Source organism: Platalea leucorodia, assembly GCF_965183815.1.
Source record: "Platalea leucorodia genome assembly, chromosome: 3".
NCBI classification, from domain to species: Eukaryota; Metazoa; Chordata; class Aves; order Pelecaniformes; family Threskiornithidae; genus Platalea; species Platalea leucorodia.
In genome coordinates this window covers 110,703,527-110,731,300 of record NC_138825.1, presented here as the reverse complement: position 1 = coordinate 110,731,300, position 27,774 = coordinate 110,703,527, and the positions used below count along the sequence as shown (strand labels likewise).

Below are 27,774 nucleotides of genomic sequence, written 5' to 3'. Positions count from 1 at the left end.
TTCACTACAAAAGTAACGTTTGTCTTTTAACCAGGTATTTTCTAGTCTGAGCTACTGTGCCATCTGGTTCTTGCAACTGCTTCTGATTGATCTGCTCCTGACAAGGATACTGAGTTACGTGAGCCATTGGTTTGATCCGTTACGTAAAACAAAAATTGCCTAAGAAGTACCAAAATAAATTGCAGTGAACAAAATGCATCATGACTCGTTTCTTCCTTTTAAGACAAGGATAGGTGGATCTCTTGTATGGAGGGGGAAATTGCTTCTTCCTTTGAGAGCTTGCTTAGGGATTAAGGGACCGAGAAATTGCTGCAGTGTGGCAAAAGGAGGGTCACAGAGGAAGGTGCTGATGCCCATGGCTCATCTAGAGGCTTCGGTAAGGGGCCAGGGAGAGCTTCCGAGGGGGATAATTGAGCAGAATCCGCCACCATTCAGAAAATAGTAGAATTGGCTGGAAGTACAGGCCTGGCTGCCAAGGACACAATGAACAGAGGGAGGGATGTGCTTTTTGTTCTGTCTGCCCTACTTGCTCTCAGATCTTTCTGCTTAAAATTTAAGCTTCTAGTTCTTGTTCTAGTAATGCTTGTGTGTGTATTGGTTTGGTTTTGTGGTGTGTCGTGTTCCCCCTGCCCCAAATAAAAAAGCCTTTATAATCTTTCTGGAAAGCTTTCTATGAGGGGGGGATCCAGACATGTAATTTTAAAACTGTGGCTAACTCTGGGTGCTTTGCATAACTCCTGTCCTTCCCTAAGTGGTTTGGGGCATGCACATGTGGAGATTTTTTTAATGATGGTTTCCCACAGCAAATTGTAGTGACTGGTGGAGCATATGGTTGTTAAAGTAAACCATCTTTTTGACTCCTTTCCTCTCAGATGCTCCCCTGTCATTTCCCTGGTTACTTCTTTCAAAGTATCTTTACAAATGTTTGGCATCTTTAATAAAAATGTGGATTTTGCTACAACTCTGCCACTTGTACTAGAAGTTGAGATGACACGTTTGCTCTCATAGTTACAGGCTTCTGCAACTTAAAAATGGGTATTTGGGAGTAAATAGTTTTGTAGCTAGAGCAGTAGGAGAAATCTGAGATTTTACTGTGATGCTTACAGTGCAACAGAATTTTCTATTTAAATTCATGTTTTAGGAATTTACAGGCTTGTATAGGAGGTGTGTGTTTCTACTATTACAGAAATTAAAATACTTGGATTTTAAAGCTTGGTGCTTTTAGCACAATTCCATAAACATAGCAATATTTTATAATTTACTACATGGTGATGTAAAGATACTATGCAGGTGAAACTATGTGCAAATTATAATTCTTGTTGCATTTTTCCCATGTGGCAACAACTCAGTTGTGCCCCAGTACTGATCGCTGCAGTGTAACTTCTTTCAGTAAGGTCTGCTTCACCCTGCATCCTGTGGTAGTCTTCTTGTGCAACTCTCCTCCTTCACAAGTGCTAGGAAGGATTTCGATTATTTGAGGAAAATTTAACTTGTTTTGGAACAAAAAGCTGTTAGACACTACTATTTTCTGCTTGGAATGCAGCTATATTATTATCTGATGGCAAACCTGAGTAGAAAAAAAGTTGCTCATTTTCTTTACCACATTTTGATCTTAGAAAATTAACAGTTAAATAAACTGTTAAATTAACAGTTAAATAAATGGAATAAATTAATAGAATGAGAGGTTTCAGGTGGAAGGGACATCAAGAGGTCTCTGATCCAGCCTCTCCTGCTCAAGGCAGGGTCAGTGATGGGGTCCGACAAGGTTACTGAGGACTTATCCTGATGGGTCTGGATAACCATCACCATCCTATGCTGTTCTCCTTCAAGCTGATAATCAGCTAGGAGTAGATCTATAAAAGATCAAAATGGACCTTGATAACAAAAACCTGCCCTACGCTTCATTGTCCACACTGAATTAAAATTGACTGCAGTTCATGTATTTTATTACCACTTCATAAAACGTACCTTAGGCTAACAAAAGTGCAAAGCTGTGGGCTTCTTAACAGCAGTTCTGATAGTCTCAGGTTTCCCTCTCTTCCTTGCAAATCTGGCCTCATGGTTTTTGCAGCAGTCCAGTATGATTTGGGCAGTGATGAATAACTACTCCTCTGGATTAAAAAAAAACCACCTTTGTCCCTTTATTCTTGCAGTCATAGATTTCCTAAGAGACATATGTTCATACTTTTTTCTACGTCATTACGTTCACAGGCGTTATTGCTTCACTGCTGAAATAATTTGAGAAATAAATTGAGTCATTGCAGAGGTGTAGCACATCTGTATCTAGTGGCAATAATGAGTTTAGGCTAGAGGTATGCTAATATATTCATGATCTCCTCAAAGTGCCTTCTCTGGCAAAGGTACAGATATCTTAAGGGAACACTGTTGATTTTTTGGCTAAGTCACTGATTTTAATTTACTAGTAGCTGAAGGCCACCCTATGTGCTGCTTTCAGTTATAATAGAAATATCTGATCTGCATGGTAGAGCCTTCATATAGACTGAAAATACTTCAACAAACCAACAACTGAAAAGTTTAAGACTATTGTCTTTAGCTATTAAGTAATTAATTCACTATGAATTGTGACACTTCTGAAGCTCCCTCTTATAAGTGTTGTTTACAATTGATGCTGCTTGAAGTAGAATGCTTTTTTTCTCCTGGCGACTTCTGTTGATTCTTTTTTCCCCGTTCTTTTTCACTTTTCTTGTTATCTTTGCATCTCCAGAGACGAAGTATGACAAGGTTCTGGCATTCAGCTGAACTCACCAAAGCAAAATATGAATCTTACAATCTGTTTGCTTGTTTTTAATTCTGTGCTCTTCTCACAAGACTGCCACCAACTTTTTTCTATTTTTTGCCTCTTTCTAGTTTGAATGTGTGTGCTGGCATAAGGCTCTTATGTGAAATGGTGTTACAGAAAACAGAATTTATCCCTAACACCTAGCAGAAGTTTGAAAAGCATTCAATCTTGACATTTTTTCAAACTAATGCCATTTAAATTCTCTCTTTAGAAGAGGCCTAAACAGAATGTGTTTTCAGGCTAGTACTGTCTTTACAGAATGCTTTCTCAACTATTCCAACAAGTAAAGGTGGGAGGAGAGTGATTACTAGTAGAGCAAGAGCATTATAAACGGTTGCAAAGCTAGGACTTGGTATTGAATAATAATTTAAATTTAGCCCTGGCTGGAGGGAAGGCTGGTGGTCTTAAGATCAACCAATGAGATTTATTCACATTTTGAAAACATAACTGATAATCAAATAGCTAGGGCAAAAAAATAGGAATATAAACACAATGTGTTTTGTTTCAGATGAACAGAATATAGCTGATTCAAACCCCTCATGGGGGAGTTCTCATTACTCTGGTCTGTGACTATACAGAATCGTAGAATGGGTTGGGTTGGAAGGGACATTAGAAATAATCCAGTTCCAACCTCTCTGCCATGGGCAGGGACAGCTTCCACTAGACCAGGTTGTTCAAAGCCCCATCCAGCCTGGCCTTGAACACTTCCAGGGAGGGGGCATCCACAACTTCTCTGGGCAACCTGTTCCAGTGCCTCACCACCCTCATAGTGAAGAATTTCTTCCTTACATCTAATCTAAATCTACTCTCTTTCAGTTTGAAGCCATTACCACTTGTCCTGTCACTGTGTTCCCTTGTAAAAAGTCCCTCTCCAGCTTTCTTGTAGGCCCCCCCTTCAGGTATGGGAAGGCTGCTATAAGGTCTCCCTGGAGCCTTCTCTTCTCCAGGCTAAGCAACCACAACTCTCTCAGCCTGGCATCATATGGGAGGCGCTCCAGCCCCCTGATCATCTTTGTGGCCCTCCTCTGGACTCACTCCAACAGGTCCGTGTCCTTCTTATGTTGGGGGCCTCAGAGCTGGATGAAGGACTCCAGGTGGGGTCTCACCAGAGCAGAGTAGAGGGACAGAATCGCCTCCCTTGACCTGCTGGCCATGCTTCTTCTGATGCAGCCCAGGATGTGGTTTGCTTTCTGGACTGCAAAGTGCACATTGCCGGGTCATGTTGAGTTTCTCATCAACCAACACCCCCAAGTCCTTCTCCTCTGGGCTGCTCTCAATCCATTCTCCACCTAGACTGTATTTGTGCTTGGGATTGCCCCAACCCATGTGCAGGATGGTGCAGGATCTTGCATTTGGCCTTGTTGAACTTCATGAAGTTTGCATGGGCCCACCTCTCCAGCCTGTCAGGCTCCCTCTGGGTGGTATCCCTACCCTCCAGTGTGTCGACCGCACCACTCAGCTTGGTGTCATCAGCAGACTTGCTGAGGGTGCACTCAATCCCACTGTCCATGTTGCCAACAAAGATGTTAAACAGTGCCAGTCCCAATACCGACCCCTGAGGACCGCCACTTGTCACTGAATATAGATACCTGTGGATTTCGGTGGCCAAAACAGTATGAAATTCTGTTTGCTTAAAAGATACAGTCCACTTCCCCTCACATTCTTGAGTCACTAATAAGTGTCATAAACTCCAAACGTGTTACACTGGTTTTTTAAGGCATGTAGAACAGGGCATGCACGTTCAGCTGAAACTTTTCTTCAAATGTGGTTTATAATGAAAACACAGAAGGAAGCTTAACTGCAGTGACACTGCCAGGTGTCACAGTAATGAATAATCGGAGAGTGCGCGCTGTGTGCTTGTGTTACAGATTAGTTTGTCTTGACTGTTGTAATATATGTGATTTTTCAAAGTCTTGACATTCCTGGCAAGTGCAGCGTAGGAGCTTCTGGATGCATGCTAAATTTCTGGCTGGCAATCATGCTATTTTTAGGCTTGAAGGGTTACAGTGTGGAGCTTAACATGCTTGGAATGAAATTAAAAGTTCTCTTCTATCTGAAAATTAGTGATTTTAACTAACTTGAACACAATTAACACATATGTTGAATGCTTTCTAACAAAACTTGTTTCGGAGAGTAGCCAATGTTGGTGTTTAGGTGTTTCTATAATAGCGACCATAAAGCAGTTCAGTGAATTGTAATCTCTAATGCACTTGCTCATAGAATGCTCCCGTGAACTAGGTAAGTGTTTCTATTCGTGTGTTATAGATGGGGCAGTCAGAGGGATTGAAATAGCTCTGTAAATTTAGCTCCTAAATATCAAGGTTCTGTGGATTTATACAATGGGAATTTGAATGCTTAAGGAACAACTGTTTAAATAGGAACACTTGCATTTGCGGATCTTGGTTTAAGTCACCCATTTGTAATCATACGATGAGTCTGTGATGGGTCTCCCAGGCTGCTGGAGTTCAGGTCTCTTCCTTGACCGTTCTGCCTCTCTGTGCTGGCTGCTGTGCGGTGTTCTGGTGAACTATCTAATGCGCAGTTGGACCTTTGCCACCGTAATAATAGTCATCTGTTTCCATACATAGGTAACGTGTGTTTCTTGCTATGAGCAAATAGGTATAAACTCTTTCTTGTAAATTACTTTTTGACCTTTGCTGCAAGTTTAACAAACTTACTTCTAAGTGATAATATTTGGCTTTTAATAGTGTACAAAGCTTTTTCACTGCATAATGTCTAGAGTTATGATTAAAAAGAAATTTGAGCATATTTCCTGATTCAGACTAGTACCAATCATGAAAAATACAAATCAAGACAAACTCTCTTCTCAGTCTCTTTTGTAGTTCAGGTTTAAAATCCATAAATGACTCTTTAGAATTCTCTTGTAACTTTTGTGTTACCTGTAGATAAAGGAATTTAAGTAATGAAAATTTTCACAAAGGAAGCTTTGAGCTGGCAAAATGATTGCAGATACCTTCCTTGTATGTAACTTGCAGCCTCCAGGCAGTCCTGCTAGCAGCAAAAGATTTTGTTCCTTGATAAGTCAGTATTACAAAAGATTTGGGAGCAAGAAGTTCATTTGCTTGGACACCCTGTTTGTGACGAGAAAAATAACTGGTCTTAGCTCGCGGAAAGAATGGCTCATTGTGTTCGGTCATATCCATGCTTGTACAAAACAGAATAAACCAGTAGTATGAGGAAATTTCCAGATACTCAGTGAGTATGAGAAGTGTTTAAATGCTGGGAGAAAGAAATTGATGAAGTAAGATTGATTATTGTTTATTTCTTTGAGAGAATTCTAAGTGACTTTTCTCAATTATATAAATTCAATGAGTTGAAAGCTGAGGTATGCAGTGAGTTTTAGGAAATGTAAGAGAGAATAATTCAGGAAGGTAATGGAACATTTTGAGGAGTGATAGGCAAATGGCACTAATATGGGTGTACATATAGGTGAATAATTCATGATTTTGATAAATATCTCAAAGGATAATTGATGAACAACCTGACATTCCTTATTTTTCTTAGCATTGACACAAAACCTGCATTTATACAGTAATGTAGCCTCTTCCACTAGCATATTTTGTGATTAAATCTACCCAAAAGTTTCTGCTAGATGACTTTATACAATTGTTAGGGACAGGTCATACGATTCTTTTGGTTGGAATAAACTGAGCAATTCTGTTTTTTTTAATTATTATTTTTATTTTTAATTAATTGTGAGATAATTTGATTGCTCTAGGCATTTAGAGGGAAAATTTTGAAGGGCATTAGAAGATCATGAACACAAGGGGGTTTGTACATCTTTACTGAAGAGCAGGGAGATCAGAAAGCAGAGCACACGCAGTTCAGCAGCTAGTGTAGGCTGAAAGTTCAAATGTGTATGGAGGTAGGATCAAGACAGTATTCAAGTAAATCAAAACTAGAAAAGGTATAGTTCATATAATTATAAATACGTGTAATATATAAATATATAGTCTGAGAATACAGTTACTTCCTAGCTTAGAGATCATGAATGTAGCTTTGAGTAGTTACTGTTTGCCTGGGGTTAACATATGACGCTTTCATGAGTGATTGTGTCATGACTTGGCCTGTCATTGAGTACTTAATTTTCTTTTTTTTGGTTTCCCATTGTTAACTGGAAGAAGGAAAAATGTTCCAAAAATAAATGCAAGGCTTTTTTCATACCGGGTTCCTTGTGTACTTGCATGCAACAACCTACAGGTACTGATTCTTCCCAGCCATCAAGCTGAAGTATTTTCCTTGTGAGTGTACAGTAGGACTACTGTATGCCACAAATAACCATTATGCATAGAGTTCACTTCTGTTGAGGATTGGTTTCTTGCCATGCTGTTTCTATTGCATATCACTCTTTGTGGAGTATCTCAAATTCACCCCTGGAAATAGTCAATAGTGTTTCTGTCATGTGGGAGAAAAGAAATCTGCATGAAAATAGAAGTTGCCATTCAGTACTCAGGAGTAACCTGTGTCAGGCTTCAGCATGGAGCAAAGAAAACAGAGCTAGCGACAGGTTTTCTCCAGGCTGGGAGCAGGAGACAGCTGACTTAAATCTCCACATGTGATTCTGCAGGAGCATATGACAAATACTGTGACAGTGGTGAAGTTGATGCATCATGTAAATGTTATATACGTTGCCATGCATTGATTAAAGGATCTAGAAGATATTAAATTGTTGTGTGATTGCGGTGCTTTAACTTAGCTTGGGTGGGGGTGTGTGGGAGAGAAAATTGGACAGAAATGAAACAAGTCATCTGAAGGGATAGGTCTTTCCAGGTTAAAGGAACGTTAAACATCAGAGCAAAGCAGGCATTTCATTTAAGCTATATTTTAAGTAAATCAGATTTTTCAGAAAAACTTTTATTCCAAATATTGTGCTGCTTGAGATGGGCGTCTGATTGCAAGATGGTGTAAATAGCTCGGGAAGGAATAGGGCTGCAGCTTTGGTGCAGGTCAGGCCAGCTGTGGGGCTTGCAGTAGACTCGGTGGCCAGTTGAAATCAAAGAACTCTCTGATTCTTTCCTGAAGGCAAAGCAAGAAATAGGGTGGGAAATAGAGTACCATCATCCCTCTGGTAAGTACCTCTGTAAAAGAGGGCATTTTGTTTTGAGAAATGGTTTAAAAGGAAATGCATCTGTCTTCCAGATGTGTTAGGTGATTAACACAAACTCCTGGCTTTCCTTTGATATTGGAATCATTAAAATATTCAGTTCCTGTAACTAAATTTGATTCTTGTGGCCTTTCACTTTGCGTACTCCACCTTGCAGGGGTTCGGGTTGTTTATTAATCTGCTAGCTGTCCCGTGTACTGATTCCGGCTGTACAACCACCTTCTCCGCAAATCACATCCCGCGTGTTTCCCAGCTGCCGCCATCCTTAACACATGCAGAAAACGTCTCCTGGCTGGCTGAACGCGGATTCCAGCCGGCATCACCTGACGACTGAGCAAAACTCCCCCCTCTCTCCTGGCGGCGGTACAGTCGCGCTGTTTCTCTGTCTCAGGTGTTGTGCCTCCAGGCAAGGATGTGGGGTTGCAGCAGAGCTTGGGGGGCTGCGACAGCTGGGGATCCATTCTGCTCTGCAGCCGGGAAGGAGCAACAGCGGCGGCACGTGGGGATGTGCATGGGGTACGAGGGGGGCGTGTAGCTACAGCAGGGTGATGAGTGGGGGAATGAAAGTAACACTCCCTCTTATCTTTATCCAAGATGATAGTTGCCAAGTACCGCGTTTATGGCAGTAACAGGTTTAATGATTGGCTTCACCGTGGTTTTGCCAGCAGAGAACTTGTTCTGTTTTACTGGCTGTGAGTTCTTGTATGAAGCTGTACGGTTCACTGAAACAAAATTATTTAGTCTTGCAAAATATTTTGTATTTAGCAGTTCTAATTTACAGTTGCTAAACCATTACAGCTAGTAGGGCTCTACTTCAAAATAGTACTTTCAATAGTCCTGTTATTGTCAATGTCCTGTAATAACATCTTTATTTCCTTAAAAATGTTCTACAGAAGCTGTGTTGCTGCCTAGCTCCTAAAAGGAGACTGTTTTCTGGCTCTGTGCTCTATGGGTTTCTGCTGGTTTGCAAAAGTAAAGATGCTGGGCATGGTTCTGATGTTTGAGAGAGGGTTACTTATGTATAAAAGACTTGCATGCTGTGATGCTGAAACATCATATAGCTAGGTAAATATTATATAGAAAAATGCATAGAAAAACAGGTGAACAAATGAAAATTCACAGCGCCAGCATAGAAGTGTTTGTGGAACTTAGCAGCTATTTTATTTCTGAGTTATGAGTACTTATCTTTGTCAGAAGATGTGTCAAGAATCTCCTTCCTTCCTGGGCTTTGTAAGGTGGATTCCAGCATCAGGGAGTTCTGCCTTTACACATTTTGTGTTGTGAAGCTGCTGGGCTTTCTTCTTTGTGTGTGTTTTTAAGTGCTATGTAGTAGTGTCAACTTTTTGAAATATAAAGGTCAAATCTAGTGCTCTTATCTACATTGTTTACTGTTATGCTTTCAAGTGATTGCACAAATCGGGCTTGATATGACACACTATGGTTTTTCAGGTGAGAGAACTTAGGTGACCTCATGTCTCATCTCAGTTTCTCATTAAGATTTCAGACAGGGTCACCTTCACTTCTCAGCTTTGAGTCTGATGAGGGACAAAAGCAAGTTTTCCATTCCCACCCTTCCTGGTTCCATGTTCCTTTGGAGACTTACAGGAAGAATGAAGCACACAACATGTTTCTTCCACCCCAGGGAAGAAATGTAAGCATCCTCCCACCTGCCTCCCCTTTAGCTTCTCCCTTGTACGAGAGCCTGAAGCTGATCTCCTCGGCCTTGAGACGTTCCAGATTTGGAGGGAGCAAGGTGAGAGGTCAGAAAGCGCACGAATGTAAACTTAGGGAGCATGTGGAAAATACTGAGTTTTTACTATGCATTTTGACAAGAATATCTGTGTTGTATTTGTCACGTATTAATGTTGCATTTGGAATATGGCCTGTAGCTATAAATGGAATGATCATTTAATTGAGCTCAGGATTTACTTTACCAAGCCATTATGTTGCCATTATGTAGCAAAGCATCAAAATTCATTAGGCAAGTGATAATGTCTACAGCGAATCTGTAGTAAACAAAACTAGCAAAACCATCGCAAATGGCTCTGGGAACCGTTGAGCTAACGAAGCCTCGTGTCCCGTGGCTTTGTGTGTCTGGTTGTATGCAGGAGACCGATGGGGCCGGATAGCTTTTTCTCTACTGGCTGAGCAAAACCCAACATAGGCACTAGCCAGTCCGGAGGTTTGGGCCCAATGCGTGGCCAGCACCTGCTGCCCAGCTCAGCAAGCCGCTGCGCCGTAGCGGCAGGCAGGCCAAGCAAGTGGCATCGGATTGTGCCGTATCTTGTGTAGGACTGTTGTTGCATCTAAATGTTGGAGAACTCTGTCCACTTGTTAAAATAGCCATTTTAAAGTAAATAGACCCCAAAAATCTTCAGCTGAGGGTTGAAGAGGGATGGGATAGCTGGATTGCTTATTACCAAAGCATGATGGTATGAACGCTTCCTCTTCTGGAAATGGGCTCATAGGCAGTCTGGTTTTGTCTTTTTGTTGTTGTTGTATTTTTGTTGGTATGGGTTTTTTTTTTTTTAGCACATTTTGGATCTCTGCTTGAAGTAATCTGAAGGGACAGACTAGTGCGTGGATCAGAAGGCTTCCAACTGGCTCAAAAGGATTGATGTTGCTCACATTTAGAGAGTTGTTTCTTGAAATACAGAGAGGATTGGGACTTGGTTAAGGCCACAAGCTCCGAGTCTGTTACTGATTACACCATAAAACTGATCCATGTTCTAAGTAGTACTGATGATGTATGTCAATAGTGCATCCATAGTTTGAACAGGAATTGTGTAAATAGGAATCTTTTCTTGGTGTAACAACAGCAGGTAGCAGCAGGCTAGCTTACCTTGTGACTGTTAGACAGTCAAAACTAAGCTAATTCTAATTGGTATTTTTATTGGCTTGTACTTGATGATTACAGAATTAGATAGATGTTTAGCTTTGGCACTCTGGACCTTTTTGCTTGACGTATATTTTTCCCTGTGAAGTCTTGCAAACAAATATTGTATGTTCTGACTGCATGGAGTTGAATTTCTCTGTGTGAACAATAAAAGCTAATTATGCTCATTAGAATTAAAACAATTAATATAGCTGCATTTTTATAAGAATTCAGTTTTGACCCTAGAGACAAGAACTCGTTTTTTATGTTGGCACAAGCAGTAGGAAAAACAAACACACAAACCCTGGCAGCAGCTTTCAGCACAGGGCATGGCAAAACTCAGGCTATTCTGTCACCTTTTCTAAAAATCAAAGCAGTATAATGTTACATGGTGGTGAAGTTTGCCTTTTGAAACCAAATAATTACATGTTTAAAAAAAAACATTGTCTTATTTCCTAACATAATGGAAGGAGTGGATCTTGACTGGACATGAAGCCTTTATTTCAAGGCTAAATCCATCGTATGTGCTGACTAGCTGGTGAAAAATTGCCCTGTGTCAATTTTTTTATTTAACTTTCTTCCAGCGAAATAGCATACTGTGCTGTTGTCCTTCCACTGCATGGGAAGAGCCTAAAATAACAGAAGCTGTTATGACATCTCCCAAAGCATGCCTTTGTCAAGGTCGTAGTTCTATTTTTGCTGCATTTTGTGCAAACAGAGGTAGGTATGGTAGGTACTTGACCAAATATTTTATAACTAAGATGCCGAGTCCCCCAAAAGTGTAAAATCAAACAAAAATGCAACTCCCACCCCTGGTTATGCAAATACAATCAGCTAATGTATGTTATGGTCAGCCTGGGCCTGGGTGCAGCCCAGCTTGCCCAGCAGCAGATACAAAGCTCTAGAATGAACCCTACGGATGGTCTTGCTCTTTCTTAGCCAGCAACCCAAAGTTTCTGAGGGACACAGATAAAAGCTGGGGGTTCTGCTGTTAAACCACAGAATATAAAGCTATGGAAGCTTTATATAAGCAGGTTCTGCTGGCTCATTCTGTGCTATCAAATTTGTACATGGTTATGCTGAAAATGTAGAAATTAACAGATCTTTCTCAAGCGTGTTTGGAGCAACAAGGGTGGTAAAGATGAGGGTGTGCTTTGGTGCAAAAAGCTGATAGAGTAGTATGCTGAGTGTTATTAAAGGCATGGATGCCTTGTTTGAATCCAGGTCTTCAGGGTGCTGATGGTTTGAGTCTGGGGGAGCGCTGGGAAGTGGTTTCTGTGCTTGTTCCACTCATCTGCTTTCCTGGGCATCTGTGTTTTAGCTGCTGCTTTGGGGAGGAACACAGTCCTGGGTCCTGGGCTAGAAGGAGACTTTGCCTGACCTAGTACTGCCAGTTGTGTGGGGCCTTTGTCCTTCTCTGTTACCGATGATGTGGGGGGCAGGATAGTAGGTGTATCACGTGGAAGGAGTTTATAAGGCAACACTGGATAAAAAGGCTTTGCCGGGGGGGGGGGGAATCAGCTGTTCCAACAAAATCAGACCACTTTGCACTGAAGTAGATGAGCAGCGCTGGTGTGAGTGTTCTGTGGGCTCTGCTGAACTTGGGAGGATGATAAGAGAGGGGTAGCACAGGGATGAGACTGAGGTTTTCTGCATTAGCAAAAGTGGTGCTTCAGAAGTCTGTTTAATGTAGCTACTCCAGCTTAGCAGTAGAAAGTGTAATAGAAAATGTATATTGAATTCCATCAAGATGTTCAGAAACTAAAAGATTCATGTAATGTGAAAGAACTGGAGCCTGTATATCTGTATGTGTTTGTATATATATGTATACATACAGATATAAGGAAGTTTTTTGGCTTTCTATATGTGCAAGTAAAAAACCCTAACATTTATGTTGATTAATGTTACTTGACGAAAAATGACTGGACAAGAAATAATGATATAGGGCAATGTATTTTCTTTGCTAATAAGAGATTCTTTTGCAATTTTTTTTTTTTTTTTTTTAGTAGACTTAAACAGAAGTTCTCTTGATGAGCACCTTCTGTAGAGTACTACTTGGAGAGGCTGCTTACTTAGTATTTTCTGTATAATGTAATATATATGTGTATAGTATGTTATAAGTTATATTTTATGTATAATAGAATATACTTCTAAAAAAATTGTTGATTAGTTGATATATTTATTTTTAAAGGAATGATAGAATTTTATGGATAGAACATATTAAATACTATTTTTAGTGCTCTGGGAAGTTCAAAATGGTAAGGAATTACTAAAACATAATATGGGCAAGAAAAGCCCTCCCGTATAATACATTATCCAATATTGTTTGCTTAAAACATTTTTTTTTTAAACTTTAAATCAGAAGTTAGACGTATCAGACAATCTGTTCTGCTTTCTGCTACTTCATTACTGCAGTGTCTCCTAGACATGTCTGACTGTTGCATCTGTTGATAGATCAAGTAAGGTCATTTTGACAAATATGTGTGAGTTAGTCTCAAACATATTCTAAATGAATGTCTTTTGTCTTTTTATTATATATAGTACAATTTTCATTGCAGGTCAGTTTGTCTTGAAGTTATTTCTAATAATAACAATATTGTGACTTGCTTCTAGTTGTTCATGTCCAGTGTGAATGAATTCTGTCATTCTGCTCGCAAGACTATTATTTACCAAGTAACAGGTACAGAGTAACATTGACTTTTAAGACCGATTACTTTTCTGCTGGAGGAGAAAATTTAGCCTTGGGTAAAACCATTGCATTCATGTACAGCCTGTAATTAATGTTGTAGTTGGGTAAAACTTCATGTGGTTGAGCTCTGCAGGATCTTACTCAGTTTTCTGATCTAAGGGGTGTTTTTGGTGAACAAGTCTTTGAAGAGGGTAGGAAACATGCAGTAAGAGTACTTTAGAAAGTTTTCAAAGCATTTTCAGATCTGTGTTTTTTTTTTTTTCTCTCAAGTAAAGCTGGATTTGTATGAGAGTTAAGATGATCAGCAAGTTGCACCACAAACCTGCAGGAGAAACAACAGGAATGATACAAGCTGTCATAAACCTTTTAAATCTCCTTTAGGGAGAACATGTTGCTGTACTTTCCCTGGTTAAATGACATTTCTCATCAAGGGATGTGATGTGGCATGGCTAATGTGCAGAGATGTGCTTGGAAGGTGAAAAGCATTGTGTGGGTTGCAAGTTCCTGTGTTTTACTCATCAGTTAAAAATCTGAAGTCTTCCAAGCTGTGTGTAACTTGGAGCTGGTGGCTGACATAGTTGGAAGATAGTTAAAATTCATAGTTGTGTTTGGAGAATGCAACATAGCAGCAAGTTTCACTGCTCTGTGGGAAAGACGGCTTTTGTTTTAGATTGTAAAATGGAATCTGGAATCTCAATAAGAAGTTTAGGTTGGTGTTTGTTTTTTTTTTTTCTTTCTTCCATTTCTGCACTATAACTTCAGTGTGGATACTAACTGAACGTTGTGAGAAATCCCACCATGTCGGTCATGATGGCTAACATCTGTTTCGAAGGATATCTGGAAGTACCCAAGTGGCTGACATTTTGGACAGCAGACACCAAAACCAGAAAAATGCTGTATAAACATGAAGGCAAGAAAGGATGTGCTCATTTTGTTGCTGTTCTTTCTAACTGGACTTTTCAGCAGATGGTGTTTGATAGGTGTTTCTGGCTTTCCTCAAGGCAAGGTGCCAGCTGGTTCCTGTCATAGCAAATGATGTTTTCTCTTTTAAAGATGTTAGGAATGCTCTGTCCCTCCCCCTTGCCTTCTTTACTACAAGAGCGTTGCTGGCTTAAGTTCAACATGGTGTCCACCAGGACCCCCAGGTCCTTTTCTGCCAAGCAGCTTTCCAGCTGGGTGGCTACCAGCATATTCTGGTGCCTGGGGTTGTTCTTTCCCAGGTGCAGGACTTTGCACTTCTCCTTGTTGACTGTCATGAGGTTCCTGTCAATCCATTTCCCCAACCTGGCAAGGTCCCTCTGGATGGTAACAAGACCTTCTGTGTATCGGCCACTCCACCCAGTTTGGTGTCATCAGCAAACTTGATGAGGCTATACTCTGCCCCATCATCCAGATCATTAATGAAGATGTTAAAAAGGATCAGACCCGGTATTGACCCCTGGGGTACAGAGCTGTTTCCTGGCCTCCAACTCAACTTTGTGCCACTGATCACCACCTTCTGGGCCTGGCTGTTCAGCCTGTTTTCAGTCCACTTGACTGTCTGCTCGTCAGCTTATCTATGACGATGTCAAGTGTCAGAAGCTTTTCTGAAGTCCAGGTAGCCAATATCCACTGCTCTGTCCTCATCTACCAGGCCAGTCATTTCATTGTAGACAGTTAACTTGTAGAAGTTGGAAGGCATTCAAGCCACAGGAACTTGCAAGTGAAGAAGTAACCTTCAAACTGCCCTACACATTTCACTGTTCCATAATTGAGTAGCATTGCTGCCTCAGTCTGTGTTCCTAAGTGCAGGACACTACGCTGTGGTTTAAACTACTTGTATTAGCTACAAATATAATCTTTCACCTTTCATGGAACACCTGTGGTTAGATTTGTAGAAGTACAGAGCACGCATGTGTGTGACTGAAATGCACTGGTGATGTCTTTTCTGTCAACTCTAAAAAAGATAAGTTTACCCAAGAATTGACCTTGCATCTCCCCAGTTTGGTATTCAGACCCATGTAATCTTTTTATTTCTCAGCTTCCTCATATATGTAGAACTGGGGTAACATTGAGTATCACTAAAATTCATCTTAAAGAGGAATGCAATTTTTATGAAACACTTGAATGCATGGAGAATAACTGAGGAGGTGCTCATGGGAAAATCCCAGACTTGTTGAGTGCAGCGTGTGGAAGGTATGCAATAAGTAAAATCACTGGATGTGTCTTGAACTTGAATGCAAAGCCTTTAAAAATATCAAGAACAATGACCTGTTTCTTCAATGAGACAGGAATTTGCAGTTGTATGTTCACATAATGTTGCAGGACTGTATCATAATGACTATATAGAACAGAACCTAAGGTTTCCTGACTTCTCAGTGCTTTTCTTCTTTTAGGATATTAGTTTTTCTTCAGTTGTACTTGCCAGCCTAGCTTTTCTGCTTGCAAAAGGAAGTCTTCATAATGTCTTTAAAAATACCGTGACTGTTTTACGACATGAATTGTATGAAGTAGAAACTGGTGTCTGTTTTCTTCCATCTGAGATTGTGTACCTAAGCCACTAACATATTAAGTGTGCTTTTTGTCCTAACAAAGTATGTATTGCTGCTATGGATAGCACTTTAAGTTATGAAAGCTGTAGTTAGCTTCACTTTTGTAATTCTTTTTATTCTAGATCTATTGCAATATGCTGTGAATAGACTGTTAGTAATTACATGGTCTTGCCAGTGGGGATAAAATGAAATTCTCTCAAATAAAACTACAGTATTTTGATTTTTCTTGGCTTTTTAGTATGGTATCTATGGGTGGGTATGTAGGTATCTCTACAAATAACAAGTTACTTTTAATCTAGGATTGTTAGTGTGTAAATCAAGATGCTGGTAAAGCTGAAAATCATGCTGAATTTTTAGTGAATGGAAGAATGGGACTCATCTCAGTATGGCCAAACTAAACCCACCTACTTCTCATTCATGTGAAACCTGGCTGATGGGGGGGGGGGGGGGGGGGGAGGGCGGCTAGTTTTTCTTAAAATTTCTCAGGAAAATTTTAATTCCAAACTTTTTAAAAAGGGTTCTACATTATATCGTACTCCTGATATCTGCAGTCCACTACATACTACTTAATTGTGTTAAATTCTTTTTCTTGCTGAAATAATTCGGTATAATTATGAGCCAATTGTTGTGTAATTTTGTTGGTTTTTTATTATAAACACTTTTGTACCAGTTAGCCACCCAAAATAATATTGTTTCTGGATTATTAATATTCATGAAAACAGAAAATAAACTATTGCTAAAACAGACACCCTAAACCTTTTTTTTTTTTTTTTTAAAGTAACAAGTGTGGTTTAATGTAACTACTGATATATAAGGTGATCTGTAATTTGAAAGTTGGATGTTTTAAAATATTGAATTATTTATATCTAGCACAGTTCTTAATTAAAGGTTAAACTGCAAGTGTTCTGTGTGGCAAAAATAGGTATCACTTTCAGATTGAAGAATAATTTCTAAGACTTTAGAATTTATTATGTTAATGCTTTTTTGGAAAAAATATTTATTTGGAAAAGAAAGGAGAAGCATGTTCCAAGCTCTTCCTGTAGCATCCCTCACTATTTCACCTAAATGCAGTCTTAGTCATGATTTTCCATTTGGTGTATGAATATTTTCATTCTAACTGGATTTTGAATGTATAATATGGTCTGCTGTAGGGGTTGCACATTAGTCTTGTCAACATTAAACAAGTGCTTGATTTCATTACCATGAATGTTTCCCAAGTTATGTGGAAAAGTTCAAGACTGTAAAGTTCATATGTAAAGTCTTAAAGGATTAGTTAAGTTCCTGCGGGCATTCGCCATCCTTTTTGACTGCAAAGAATATCTGGCAGATTTTGTGAGGTGTATTGGCAAATCAGTTCTCATTAGTATACTGTTGTACATCTTAAAGAGGGGCATAAAGAAAAATCCCAACCCTGACCTGAAAAAATGATATGTGAAATTAAATGTATAATACTTATATAAGGTGGTTCTTATCTGTGTTTTTCTTATATTTACTGAGGATCAGCTTTCACAGGAGGCATGAAGACATTCTGTTCCTTTTTCACTTAGATATGTTTTAATGTATCTATTTGAAAATTAATTGTCTTTTCCAGTTCCTTTGAAAACAGCAGCAGTGGCATTTGTGGTGGTGGATTTTGAATGTATACAAGTACATTCAATGGAAATTGTTTGATGTATAATTTGCCAAATTTCTATGCTCATATAGACAAAAATTAACTTTGAACTAAAAAAAAAAAAAAAAGCTTAACATTCATTTTCTCTTCAGGACTTCAATTTTTTTTTTTTTTTTACAGTGGCACTTGAAATAAAAAATCCTATGCTTTATTTATGTGAATAAATATTTTGGCTAATGACAATAGAATTTGTAAGTTAGTACTGCATGCTTTTAGAAAAAAAAAAAGTCTATGTGCTTGCATAGAATAAATATTACCAAAAAACCCAGTCAGAATGAAGGTGTAATTACACACTCCAGTTATGTAATATTCACTAGAAACAACTGGAGACTAAACTCTACTTAAAAGGTAGTTTATTCAATGGAGAAGTGTTTATGGTTTTTAATTGAAAAGCTTTTTTTTTTTCCATTTTCCTTCCAGGTATTGCTTTGTTTTTGCTTTGGGATACCTCACTGTGTGCCAAATTACTAGAGTCTATATCTTTGACTATGGACAGTATTCTGCTGATTTTTCTGGGTAAGGAGAAAAATAATCTTTCCATCTTGTCCTCCTAAGTGATACTGTATCTGTTATTAGGGTTTTTTCCAAGTTAAGTGTGTCGATCTTTTAAACTTTGGGAGAAGGCTGGGCATATGTGTGCGTATTGGCACACATACACATATACAGGTACCTATGCTCGTGCAAACTGAGAATTTTGGGAACAGTTGTGTCTGTTAGAACCACGAGTGCATTATCGGCTGCCTCCTGTTCCTGTCTGAAGGGCATAAAGGATTTGGTGGCTGTGGGATTTTTTTGCTTTTGCTTTTTCCCCTAAAATCTGTTACCACCCATGATGAAACTTGAATTGTAGCTGATGTACTTGCATGCCTGGCACAGTCTGACACCACTTTGTGAAGAAAATCTGAATGTTTTATGGAATTTAGCTTTTAGCTTCTTTATTTTTTGGTTTTGTATTGTATGTTCCAGAAGGAGAAAGCCAAGGAGAGAGGCACCTGTATAGTGGAGTAGTCACACAGCCCTTGGAAATAGAAAGTTTTGTCTATATGTATTCTCATTTTATATGATGAACTTAGACCTATACAGCTCAAGTCAAATATAGGAGCAAAACAGAATTAAATAGGCAAAGTAAAAATAAACCATATTGGTGATTCTTCTTTGTACTGCAGACACATAGCAGTGAAGCACAACATTTCCTATAACTATGTTTGCTACTGTGATGGTTCTTTTGCTGATTTAAAGGGGAGTATATATTTTGGAAAAAAAAAAGAGATGGGGACTGTTTGCTAGTCTGCTTAAAAAATGAATTAAATACTTTTCAGGAATACTATGAATGGCAGTGGTCTCTGTAGTTTAGTTGTTGTGTAGTAGAGTTGTGCTTGTTAGCCTTGTTGCTTCTCAGTCTTCATTGGTAACAGGTGTGTAGTCCAGAAACTTAACTTGTAGGCTGGAGCAAAAAGCTTTTCCAGTTAAATTCATCTTTTCTGTCATTTTTAGCCAGGTCTTACCTTCTGAAACATCTTTCTACGTTTATACCTACATCAAAGTGTCTGCCTTCAAGCCAGATACCCAAGTTCCAGTTGTAGTCAGTGGAGATGTGATTGATGTAGGCAGTAGAGCTTGGAGGGCGTTGCAGCTGACCCACTGCTAAGTATCTGCCTTAGCGTGAGCTGGGTCGCTTGCCCATTGCCCCTGACTTTATTGACTAGATCTCTGCTGGCTATAATGAGAGCTTGCAACATAGACATATGCATAAAGGCACTTTAAAACTAGGTTTACTGATGTTGAATTAAATTTCACCATTACAAGTGGAACTAGAATCCAAATGCTGTCCCTTCCAGTTCACTGTAGGGCCAAAGTGTACAACCTTGGCAGCGATCAAAGCTCTGACTCTGGAAACAGTATAATTGCACTTGTTTGCTGCTCTCAAACTATTAATAGAGCTTGAACACACCATTGCTCAGATGCGACTGTACTGTTTTCAGATAGCAGCTGTCTTTGTGGCTCTCTTCGTTTGGTGTTAGCTCAGAGATTTCTGCTAGGTCTAAACATGTCTAAAGATTTACGAGACCTGTGCTCTCGATAGAACTGTTCTGAAGCATAGATTCAGCTCTCTGATTGTATGTTTGAGTTGCTTGATTTAAGCCATCCTTTCATGCACCAGTTTGGGAGCTTGATGCATGGATATCACGTTAAATCTTTGACATATACTGCATCTGCTCCCTTGAGGCCTGAGGCAGAGGTTACTTCCAAAACAGGAGGAGAAAGAAAATGAACCGAAGGTAGCTGTTTTGTGTCAATTTTCTCTAGTTCTAGGGGAAGAGAGTAAGCTCAAGAAAATAACAAAAGTTGCCTAACCAGCTGTTGAACCCCAGCAGCAGCAAGTTCTTCCAAAGATGTTGGCATGGATTCATATAGTGGTTAGCCCCAAAATGTCTGTTTACCTAGATATTTCTCCTAGCATGCCATGCCCATCTGAGGTGTCCAAGCCCAGAGAACCTGCAAAAAGTTTGAAGGAGGTATCAATGCACGGACAGTGGATAAAGCTGAGGAGACCTCATGCTGGAGGTGCAACTGCTTGTGCAGAGCTGTGTGGTCCTGGCTTCAGTGCTAACAGATCCCAGCTGCCAGTGAGCCTTCCACCTCCTCCTTTGCCTTTCTGCCAGCACCTAAAAGGGATCGTTAAAATCTTGGTTCGCAGCCTCGCTGTTCCAGGAAGGACTCTTCCTCATTTAGTCTCTAGATTGTTGCTCCTCAGCCAAATCTCTGAAGATACTGGGATAGCCACTTGAGAAGGAAAAAAGTACCAGGGTCTGCTATGATAACAATGACAGATATATCAGCTAGAATTAATATAAGGTCTGACCGAGCTCCTCCTGGGCTCCATCCTTCCACCAGGCAGAATCCATGCTGTCACATGTCCACTTCCAGAAGAAAAACCCATTATGTTCAGAATCAGGTGGGGATTTCTGGCAGCACCAGGCAGGTCTACAGTTTAAACTCTAGAAAGAGAGATGAGGGACTTCCCAGACGTTCTGTTCTTGCTTAGCTTTCTTCCTTGCTGACCCTTGCATGTCACTCTAGTCTTGATATCAGGATTTTGGGGCACTGATAATACAGTAGAGAAAACTTTTTCCCTGATTGTATTTTGAGGGCTGGAAATATTGTGTGCTTTGAAATAACCATAACCTAAAAAAAATTAATTTGACAGACTGAGCCATCTGGCAAAATACTGGCATAGCCCTGTCAATGAAGGAGGACTTGATGGCTCTTGGATTTGTTTTTCTGTGCCAACTTAAATATGTTATAAAAAGGCCAAGTGCAATCAAGACTTGAACAAAACTATGTGCCCATCCTACAGTATGATTATTTTGTTGTGGTGGGTTTTTGTTTGGTCTTTTTTGTCTCCAGCTCAGATACTACTGAGTAAATACAGTCCCTGATATATTTTTGAGATCTGATTTCAAAGTTAAATTTCTGAATTCTGGTAGCCTACTTTACGCTCTTTCCCGTCCCCTCCCTCCCCCCAGTTAGGGGGTTAGCAAAGCTGGGATTTACATCAGTCTAAAACTCTTAGATACTATAAAGATGGTATAATTTCTCAGTATAAAGCTGACTCGCTTAGCCAGGGAAGAATATCTCTTGGACAGTTTAAGATCTGCTCAAGTGTACCAAATTCAAAACAAACTAAACTCTGTTGGAGCCAGCATAATTATGCTGGGTTTTTGTTTTGCCAGATATGTTTACTTGAAGCAAATAATAATTCTAGGTGGAAAAATGAAGCATAGCACCAGGCGTTAGTGGAAACAGTGGAAGTGGTCTGCATATCTAAATAATTTATAGCACTATCCAACTTTGGTATATTTTTATTGTACTTTGCTTACTGCTGCTGTAACTTACAATGCATATAATTGCTCTTATTGCCCTTTTTTCTTTACTCTTCCCACTGTAAAAAATTAAACTATGTCAGTAGAAGATAAATGTGAAACACTTTGGCTGTTTGTGGAACCTAATGCAGCAATAAAAGGCATGGGTTATGAAATACTATATCTGAGGATTAAATTCTTTTCGTTGCACTGAAAATTCTGTAATGGTTTGAGCTCCAAAAACTAATCACTTAGTCCTTGCATTGAAATTCTTCCAGTTGAGAGTAATTAACCTGGGCTATTAGTACAAACTTCCCCTGATATTTACATGTGAAAGAAAATCCTGAACTTTTTTCTAAATTATTCTTTCTTCCTTTTTTGTAACAGTCCAATGATGATAATTACACAGAAGATCACTAGTTTGGCATTTGAGATTCATGATGGTAAGATTTCTTTCAACTGTGTTTAATTTTCCATACAAAATAAATTTAAGGGAAGTTAGTCATGAGTCATGAGTTACTTTAGTCCAGTTTGTGTTTTAGGCCAAAATATATTTCTGTGATTCAGTTGATTCTTTTGATGCTTAATAATGGAATTACCAAGATATGTTGCTCAGACACTACAAAAGCTCTGAAAATGCTTACATTGTGCAGAAGATACTATTTATCAGAAGACGAATGACACTTCTGGGGCCAGTGACCAAAGGCCACTGACATTTTTTGGGCTGGGGTATTGATCCTGAGAGTTAGCTAAATAATTTCCAAATTCAGAGATCACTGTTTCTGGCAGATTGGTAGAAAAAGGACATGTAACTTCAGTTATTGAGCACCTCTTGTTTTACAATGCTAACTGCTAATCTCCCCCTAATTTGCGCCATGTATACTGATTTTTATAAAAACCTTTGTATAGGTTTCATTTTATTATAATTACACTTGATGCTAACATATCAGTGTGAACAGTGAGATTATCTAATTATGTTTCTGTCTTTTCTCCTGTCAGATTTATCCATCAGATAAGTGGGCCCTAGTTGTGACAAAAATGAATCCTAACGTTGGCTTTCGTGGGTAGGGTATCTAGATTTTTAGTTACCTTTAAATTCAAAGGAGTAATTTTAATTTTAAAGTTTGAAAATATCATCCAATAAACCTAGCCAATTAACTTGAATTGCTTGGTAGCTACAGCTGTCAGTTGAAGATTTGGGAGTGTAGCCCCAGACACCTGGATCAAGCCACCTGTTTTTCTGAAATTTCTTTTGTAACATTATGTATGGAGTTTAATATGTTTTTGTCTCACATGCATCGTAGCTTTAGTGCTGTTGGTGTTTGCTTTTTTTGTTTTGGTTTGTGTGTTTTGTGTTTTTTTTTTTTTTTTTTTTTTTTTTTCTTCCCCCTCCATTATTGTTAAGGTATACTACCTAGAGAAGTCTGTAGGCAACAACACTCATGAATGAAAAGTCGGGAAAACACCTTTTTGTAAGAATTTTTGTACGAATGAAAATAAATAAATGATGCTGGGCATATCTAGTCAGTCAAAGAAGTTGATGTCTAACTTGCAGAGAAAATATATTCAGAAGTATTAGTCTTGCAAGCTATAAACAAGAGTATGGACTACACAAGTTAGAGGAAACAGCTTATTATAAGGAAGTAATAATTCCAGTATCAAAGATAAATGCTTCCTCTTACTACTATTTTGCTAGGGGAAAGAACTATTCTTGATTTACTGACATCATGCGCAAATAGTCGAGTTGTGGTATGGGACAAGCATGTGAGTGTTCCTCGTAATCTTGAAACAAATGTTTCATTTAGTCACCTCTATTCTTAGCTTTCATTACAAACTAAACTAGATTTTTTTTTCCCCCCCCTACTTAAATGAATTCAGATAATTTGTATTTTCCTCATAAGCCCAGCTTATTTTCTGTCTGCATTTCTTGTAGATATCATTGAATTTTGAGTATAAATCTTGAAATTTTGTTCCTTGTCATATCAGAGATCCTCTAGATGCTCTGTCAGCCAGTGGGGAGTAGCTGATAATACATTGCAAAACTTTCACTCTGGCTGCATTTGCAGTTTAGCAGAGTCCTTGACTTGAGTTGGATGATCACCGTTGCTGGAAGCACAGTGTGAACGTGACTTTCAAAAGTTGATGTGACCAATGTGAATTCAGGAGCAACTGCTAGTCTGGTGTCAGGAGATGCTAAGAAAAGATGTACGGGGGAAACTGAGATTGTATTAAAGCAATGATTTTTTTTAACCGTAGACAACTTAAAAGGGCTCCATCAGGAGAAATTAATGAAAACAAGCCTACTGTCAATGGGCTTTTGTTCACTGTACAAAGGTCCATGCTTCCACTGGAAAATACTTTAAGATATATACTGACAGGGGAAGACATAATGTTGAAAATCATTATACTAAGTGATTAATGGCACTCTGAGCCTCTAGTAACATCAGCTTGGCTGTATTAATCAACAATTACTTTGTATTCCCCTCGTTTTTTACCAGTATGTCCAAGGAAAGGTAATGAAAATAAACAGCTGAAAGAAAGGTGTTGGTGTGTTAGAAGATCTCGGTAAGCTTCAGGAGCCTAGTTGTAGTTAGGTTGGTTTTGTGGTAAAGGCAAATCTTCTGGACTTGATCTTTTCCTGGCAGCCTGTTCGTTGTGTTCAGCTGTTTTCAGTGTTATATTTGAAGGTCCTGGAGAGACGTGGATATAATCATGAAGGCCACTCACTCATGCTGCATCTTAAAGAGTCTGTCTAGCTGAGTGGATATGCTTGATTCCAAGTTGAACACTAGTATAGAATCCCATAAATAATTACCCCTATAACTGTTACAACCCTGTGCACTTAGTGGGGGCATTTTTAAGCAGGAAAATTCTATGCAAGTTGCATAGGATTAATTTAAGCTTGCTGTATAATACTGACTTTTCAGAAGGTTGGATGGATCACAAATTTACACCTGAGTAAATTTGCAGTATGCCTTTTGTGTACTCTGATTAACATCTTGAACTTAAGCCCTTGATAGTTCCTGCCTTCTTACAGTTTCTTGTTACTCAAATGAGCACTGCCAAAGTGGTCAGTATGTTAAGATTTGCTTTGTATTTCTTTCTGATTATCTTTGGCATCACACATGTATATTCTAAAGGCAGAAATGTTTTCACATGATTTGGAGACTGCTTGTGTCCATATTCATACTTTATGGCAAGATTTAGATTTATTTATGCAACACTTCAGGCTAATGACAGTTAAGGGAGAAAAGGAATTTTTTGTACTTCAGATCCTATATTCTGGAGTACCTTTTTTCCAGCAAATTTAAAACTATTTTTAAAAAGAGTATTTTCGAGAAGGAAAGGTGCATTGCAGTTATTCTAGAAGCAGGGGGCTTGCCTACGGGTGGGGTTTAGAAGGGCTATGAAATGGAGGATTGTACATGCACGAGAAATTTCTAGCTAAGAGATGGTGGCAAGTAGAGAAGCTTTTGCAATTACAGTTATAAGGTACTAAAAGTTAAGCAGGGGAGAGGAAGAGAGATACTGTCACTGCTTAATTCTGTATCTTGCAAGGAGTTCGTACGGCATTCTTCCTTTTTTGCATATAACCCACTCATCCCCACAGAGCCTCACTATGTTACTGCAATTCTGTACGAGATCAGGGATATTTACAGGGAAGATGCATATCCAAATCTAACCTCACTAATCTATGCGCTTCGGCAGCTTGTTTTTAATTCTAGTGCTTAATGAATCTTAAACAAAGAGTCTCTTCAAATGTTTATATTCATAACCCATTGAAGTTCTGGAGCTCACGGTGTATTTATTTTTAAGTCTTCAAGAGATTCAGCCAGCAAAACTAGGGAACGTTAGACTTGATATTTGATATTTAAAAGGAAAAAAAAATTCTCACAGCTTCTTCCAACCTTGTTCTTATTTCTTTTTCTCTAATTTAAACTAAATAATACATAAAACTTTAAAGAAAAAAAAGAAGTTGTTTTTTAAAATGTAATACCCATCTACTAAACACGAAATCTAATTCTTCCAAATTATTTCTTCGTATTACTATGTTGCACTTGTCCATAAAAATGTGTGGCTAGGTACAGGTAAGAAACCAGAACCATAACACTCTTCTGTTCTGTCAGCTGCTTCTTGGTTCCTGGGGCTTATCTCACATGCTTTATGATGACAAAAAAATAAACTCTTTGTTCCTGTGTGTACCCTTCTCTCATCCCTTATGCTTTTGGTTTCAGCTCTGTAGTTGCTGATTTTTAAATGTGCTTTTCCTGGAATGCTGCTTGCTTTTTTCCTAGTTATTATTTTCTCCTATGTATCTGGCACTCTCCATTTTTAAAAGCAATAGAGTAGCTATTGATGCTGATCTGGTAAGGCACCGCATTTGCTGTGAGAACTAAAAGGAGATAGAGTGCAGTGAATATGCAACTCAAAGGATATTTTTTTATTTTTTTTTTTTTTCCCCCCACCTCTGGCTTTTAGTTTGAATTATGTATTGGCGAAATATAATTAAAGGCTAGTGTTACACCAGTATCTTAGGTCTCATTTACTTTGCTCCAACAGCAGGCTATTAGGACAATGGTGGATTATTTTATGCTGTTTTTCCTCATATTGCTATTGTACAGTTACAAAGTTGTAGGATTTCCAAATAGGCTATTAGAGCCTATTGTCCCCTGCAAAAGGATGAAAGTATAGTCTCTGTCCAGTATGGCCCCTGAGAAGAGAGAGATTTCAGTGGATAGATGAAACATATGGAAAATGGGAAGGAGATGAGGAAAAAGAAACAAAGGTGGTGTTGGAGAAACTTATGTGCAAATGCTGTATTAGTTGCTGTGGTCTCAGTTATCTGTTGCTACCTGCCTCATCAGGTGTGGTACTGCACCATACACTTGAGAGGTTCTTCAGACAATGCTTGATTTTTTTTTTTTTTTTTTTTTTAAGTAGAAAGTAAATTTCTTGTTGGTTTGCAGCTAATGAGCAGTCCCATCCAAACTGCAATACCTGCTACCTGCTATTACATTAGTAGTAATGGTTTTGTTAGCTGTTCTTGAACAATGCAATAGTGTCAGAAGTATTGAAGAATGTTTCTTGATTTAGTTGATACAAACATTTCTTCTTTATTTTCAGTTAACTAGATTCTTTGCCTTTTACTTTTCTCAAAGGCAAATAATTCCCATATTCAGCAGAAAGACACTACAACTTTCTAAAGGCAAAAGGGAACATACTGTGTTTTGGCCAACTTACTTTTGTGATAAAGTGGGGTTTTTTGTAGTGAGAAGCAGTAAGTTTAGAATGTTTTTATGTTTATGAAAATAAAGGTCTCAAACTATCAATGTGCTTTTCTGATTTCAAATAGGTCCATTATTATTATTATTATTATTATTTATTATTTCTTCTTTTTAAAAGTGTATTTGGATGGTTGCTCCTGTGAAAGTATAAGCAAGAGAAAATTGAGACAGAGAAATGTGCACTTAGGTATGCAGAACTAAATGCTCTTAAGGATTTTTGATAGGTCATTATTACCCAGTTCCAATTTATAAATGCTGGTATTAGAGCAAAAAAAGTTGCAGCTGTTTAACCAAGAATGTTGTTTTCTAATTTGTCTGTTAATTATGTCAGTGAAACTGCCATGGTGTGGTGGTGTGGGTGGGTGGTTTTGGTTTTTTTTTTTTTTGGTAACTTGGTGCTTTCTTCTTATGTCTAGGAGTTTCTTTTAATCCTCTCTCTCCAATTGTCTCTTGATCTATATTTTTTTTTTAAGTGCTCCCTCTTGTGTTAGTGACAGCATGGTCATTATTGTTTCAGTATCAATTACCAAATCACTTTGATTACAGTACATGTCATTAGTGTTTAAAAGAATTATATTGTATTTCTACCCTTCTAAGTCTTCAAATATTGTTCTGGGCCTATGTTTACTTGCATTGCTCTCTGGATATCAAGACTTATGATTTTTCTTGCTTTTTGTGGTTTCTTTGCAATTTTACTCAGCTGGCATCTGTGTCTGTTTGCTTTTGATGCTGCCAATGTGCTAGTAACAACTAAAACTGTTCTTGTCTGTCTGTCTTATTCAGATCTTAAAATACTTTAATAACAGCATGCATTTGGGCTCAGCTGGTGGATCCATTTCAGAACCTCAGATTAAAATTTACTGTAATTACAACAGAGCCTGCGATATGATCTCCATGTAATGTAATATAATCTTACATCTAAGTATTATTAATG

At 38.6% G+C, this 27,774-nt stretch overlaps 1 protein-coding gene across 1 annotated transcript in view; it reads left to right on the top strand.

Moving 5' to 3' along the window:
• MBOAT2 (membrane bound glycerophospholipid O-acyltransferase 2) overlaps positions 1–27,774 on the top strand; it is an 87,288-nt gene that overhangs the window by 27,017 nt on the left and 32,497 nt on the right. Inside the window, exons 3-4 of the mRNA XM_082306978.1 lie at positions 18,113–18,208; positions 21,943–21,998. Of these exons, the coding sequence (XP_082163104.1) occupies positions 18,113–18,208; positions 21,943–21,998 (152 nt within the window). The remainder of the gene's footprint in view (positions 1–18,112; positions 18,209–21,942; positions 21,999–27,774) is intronic.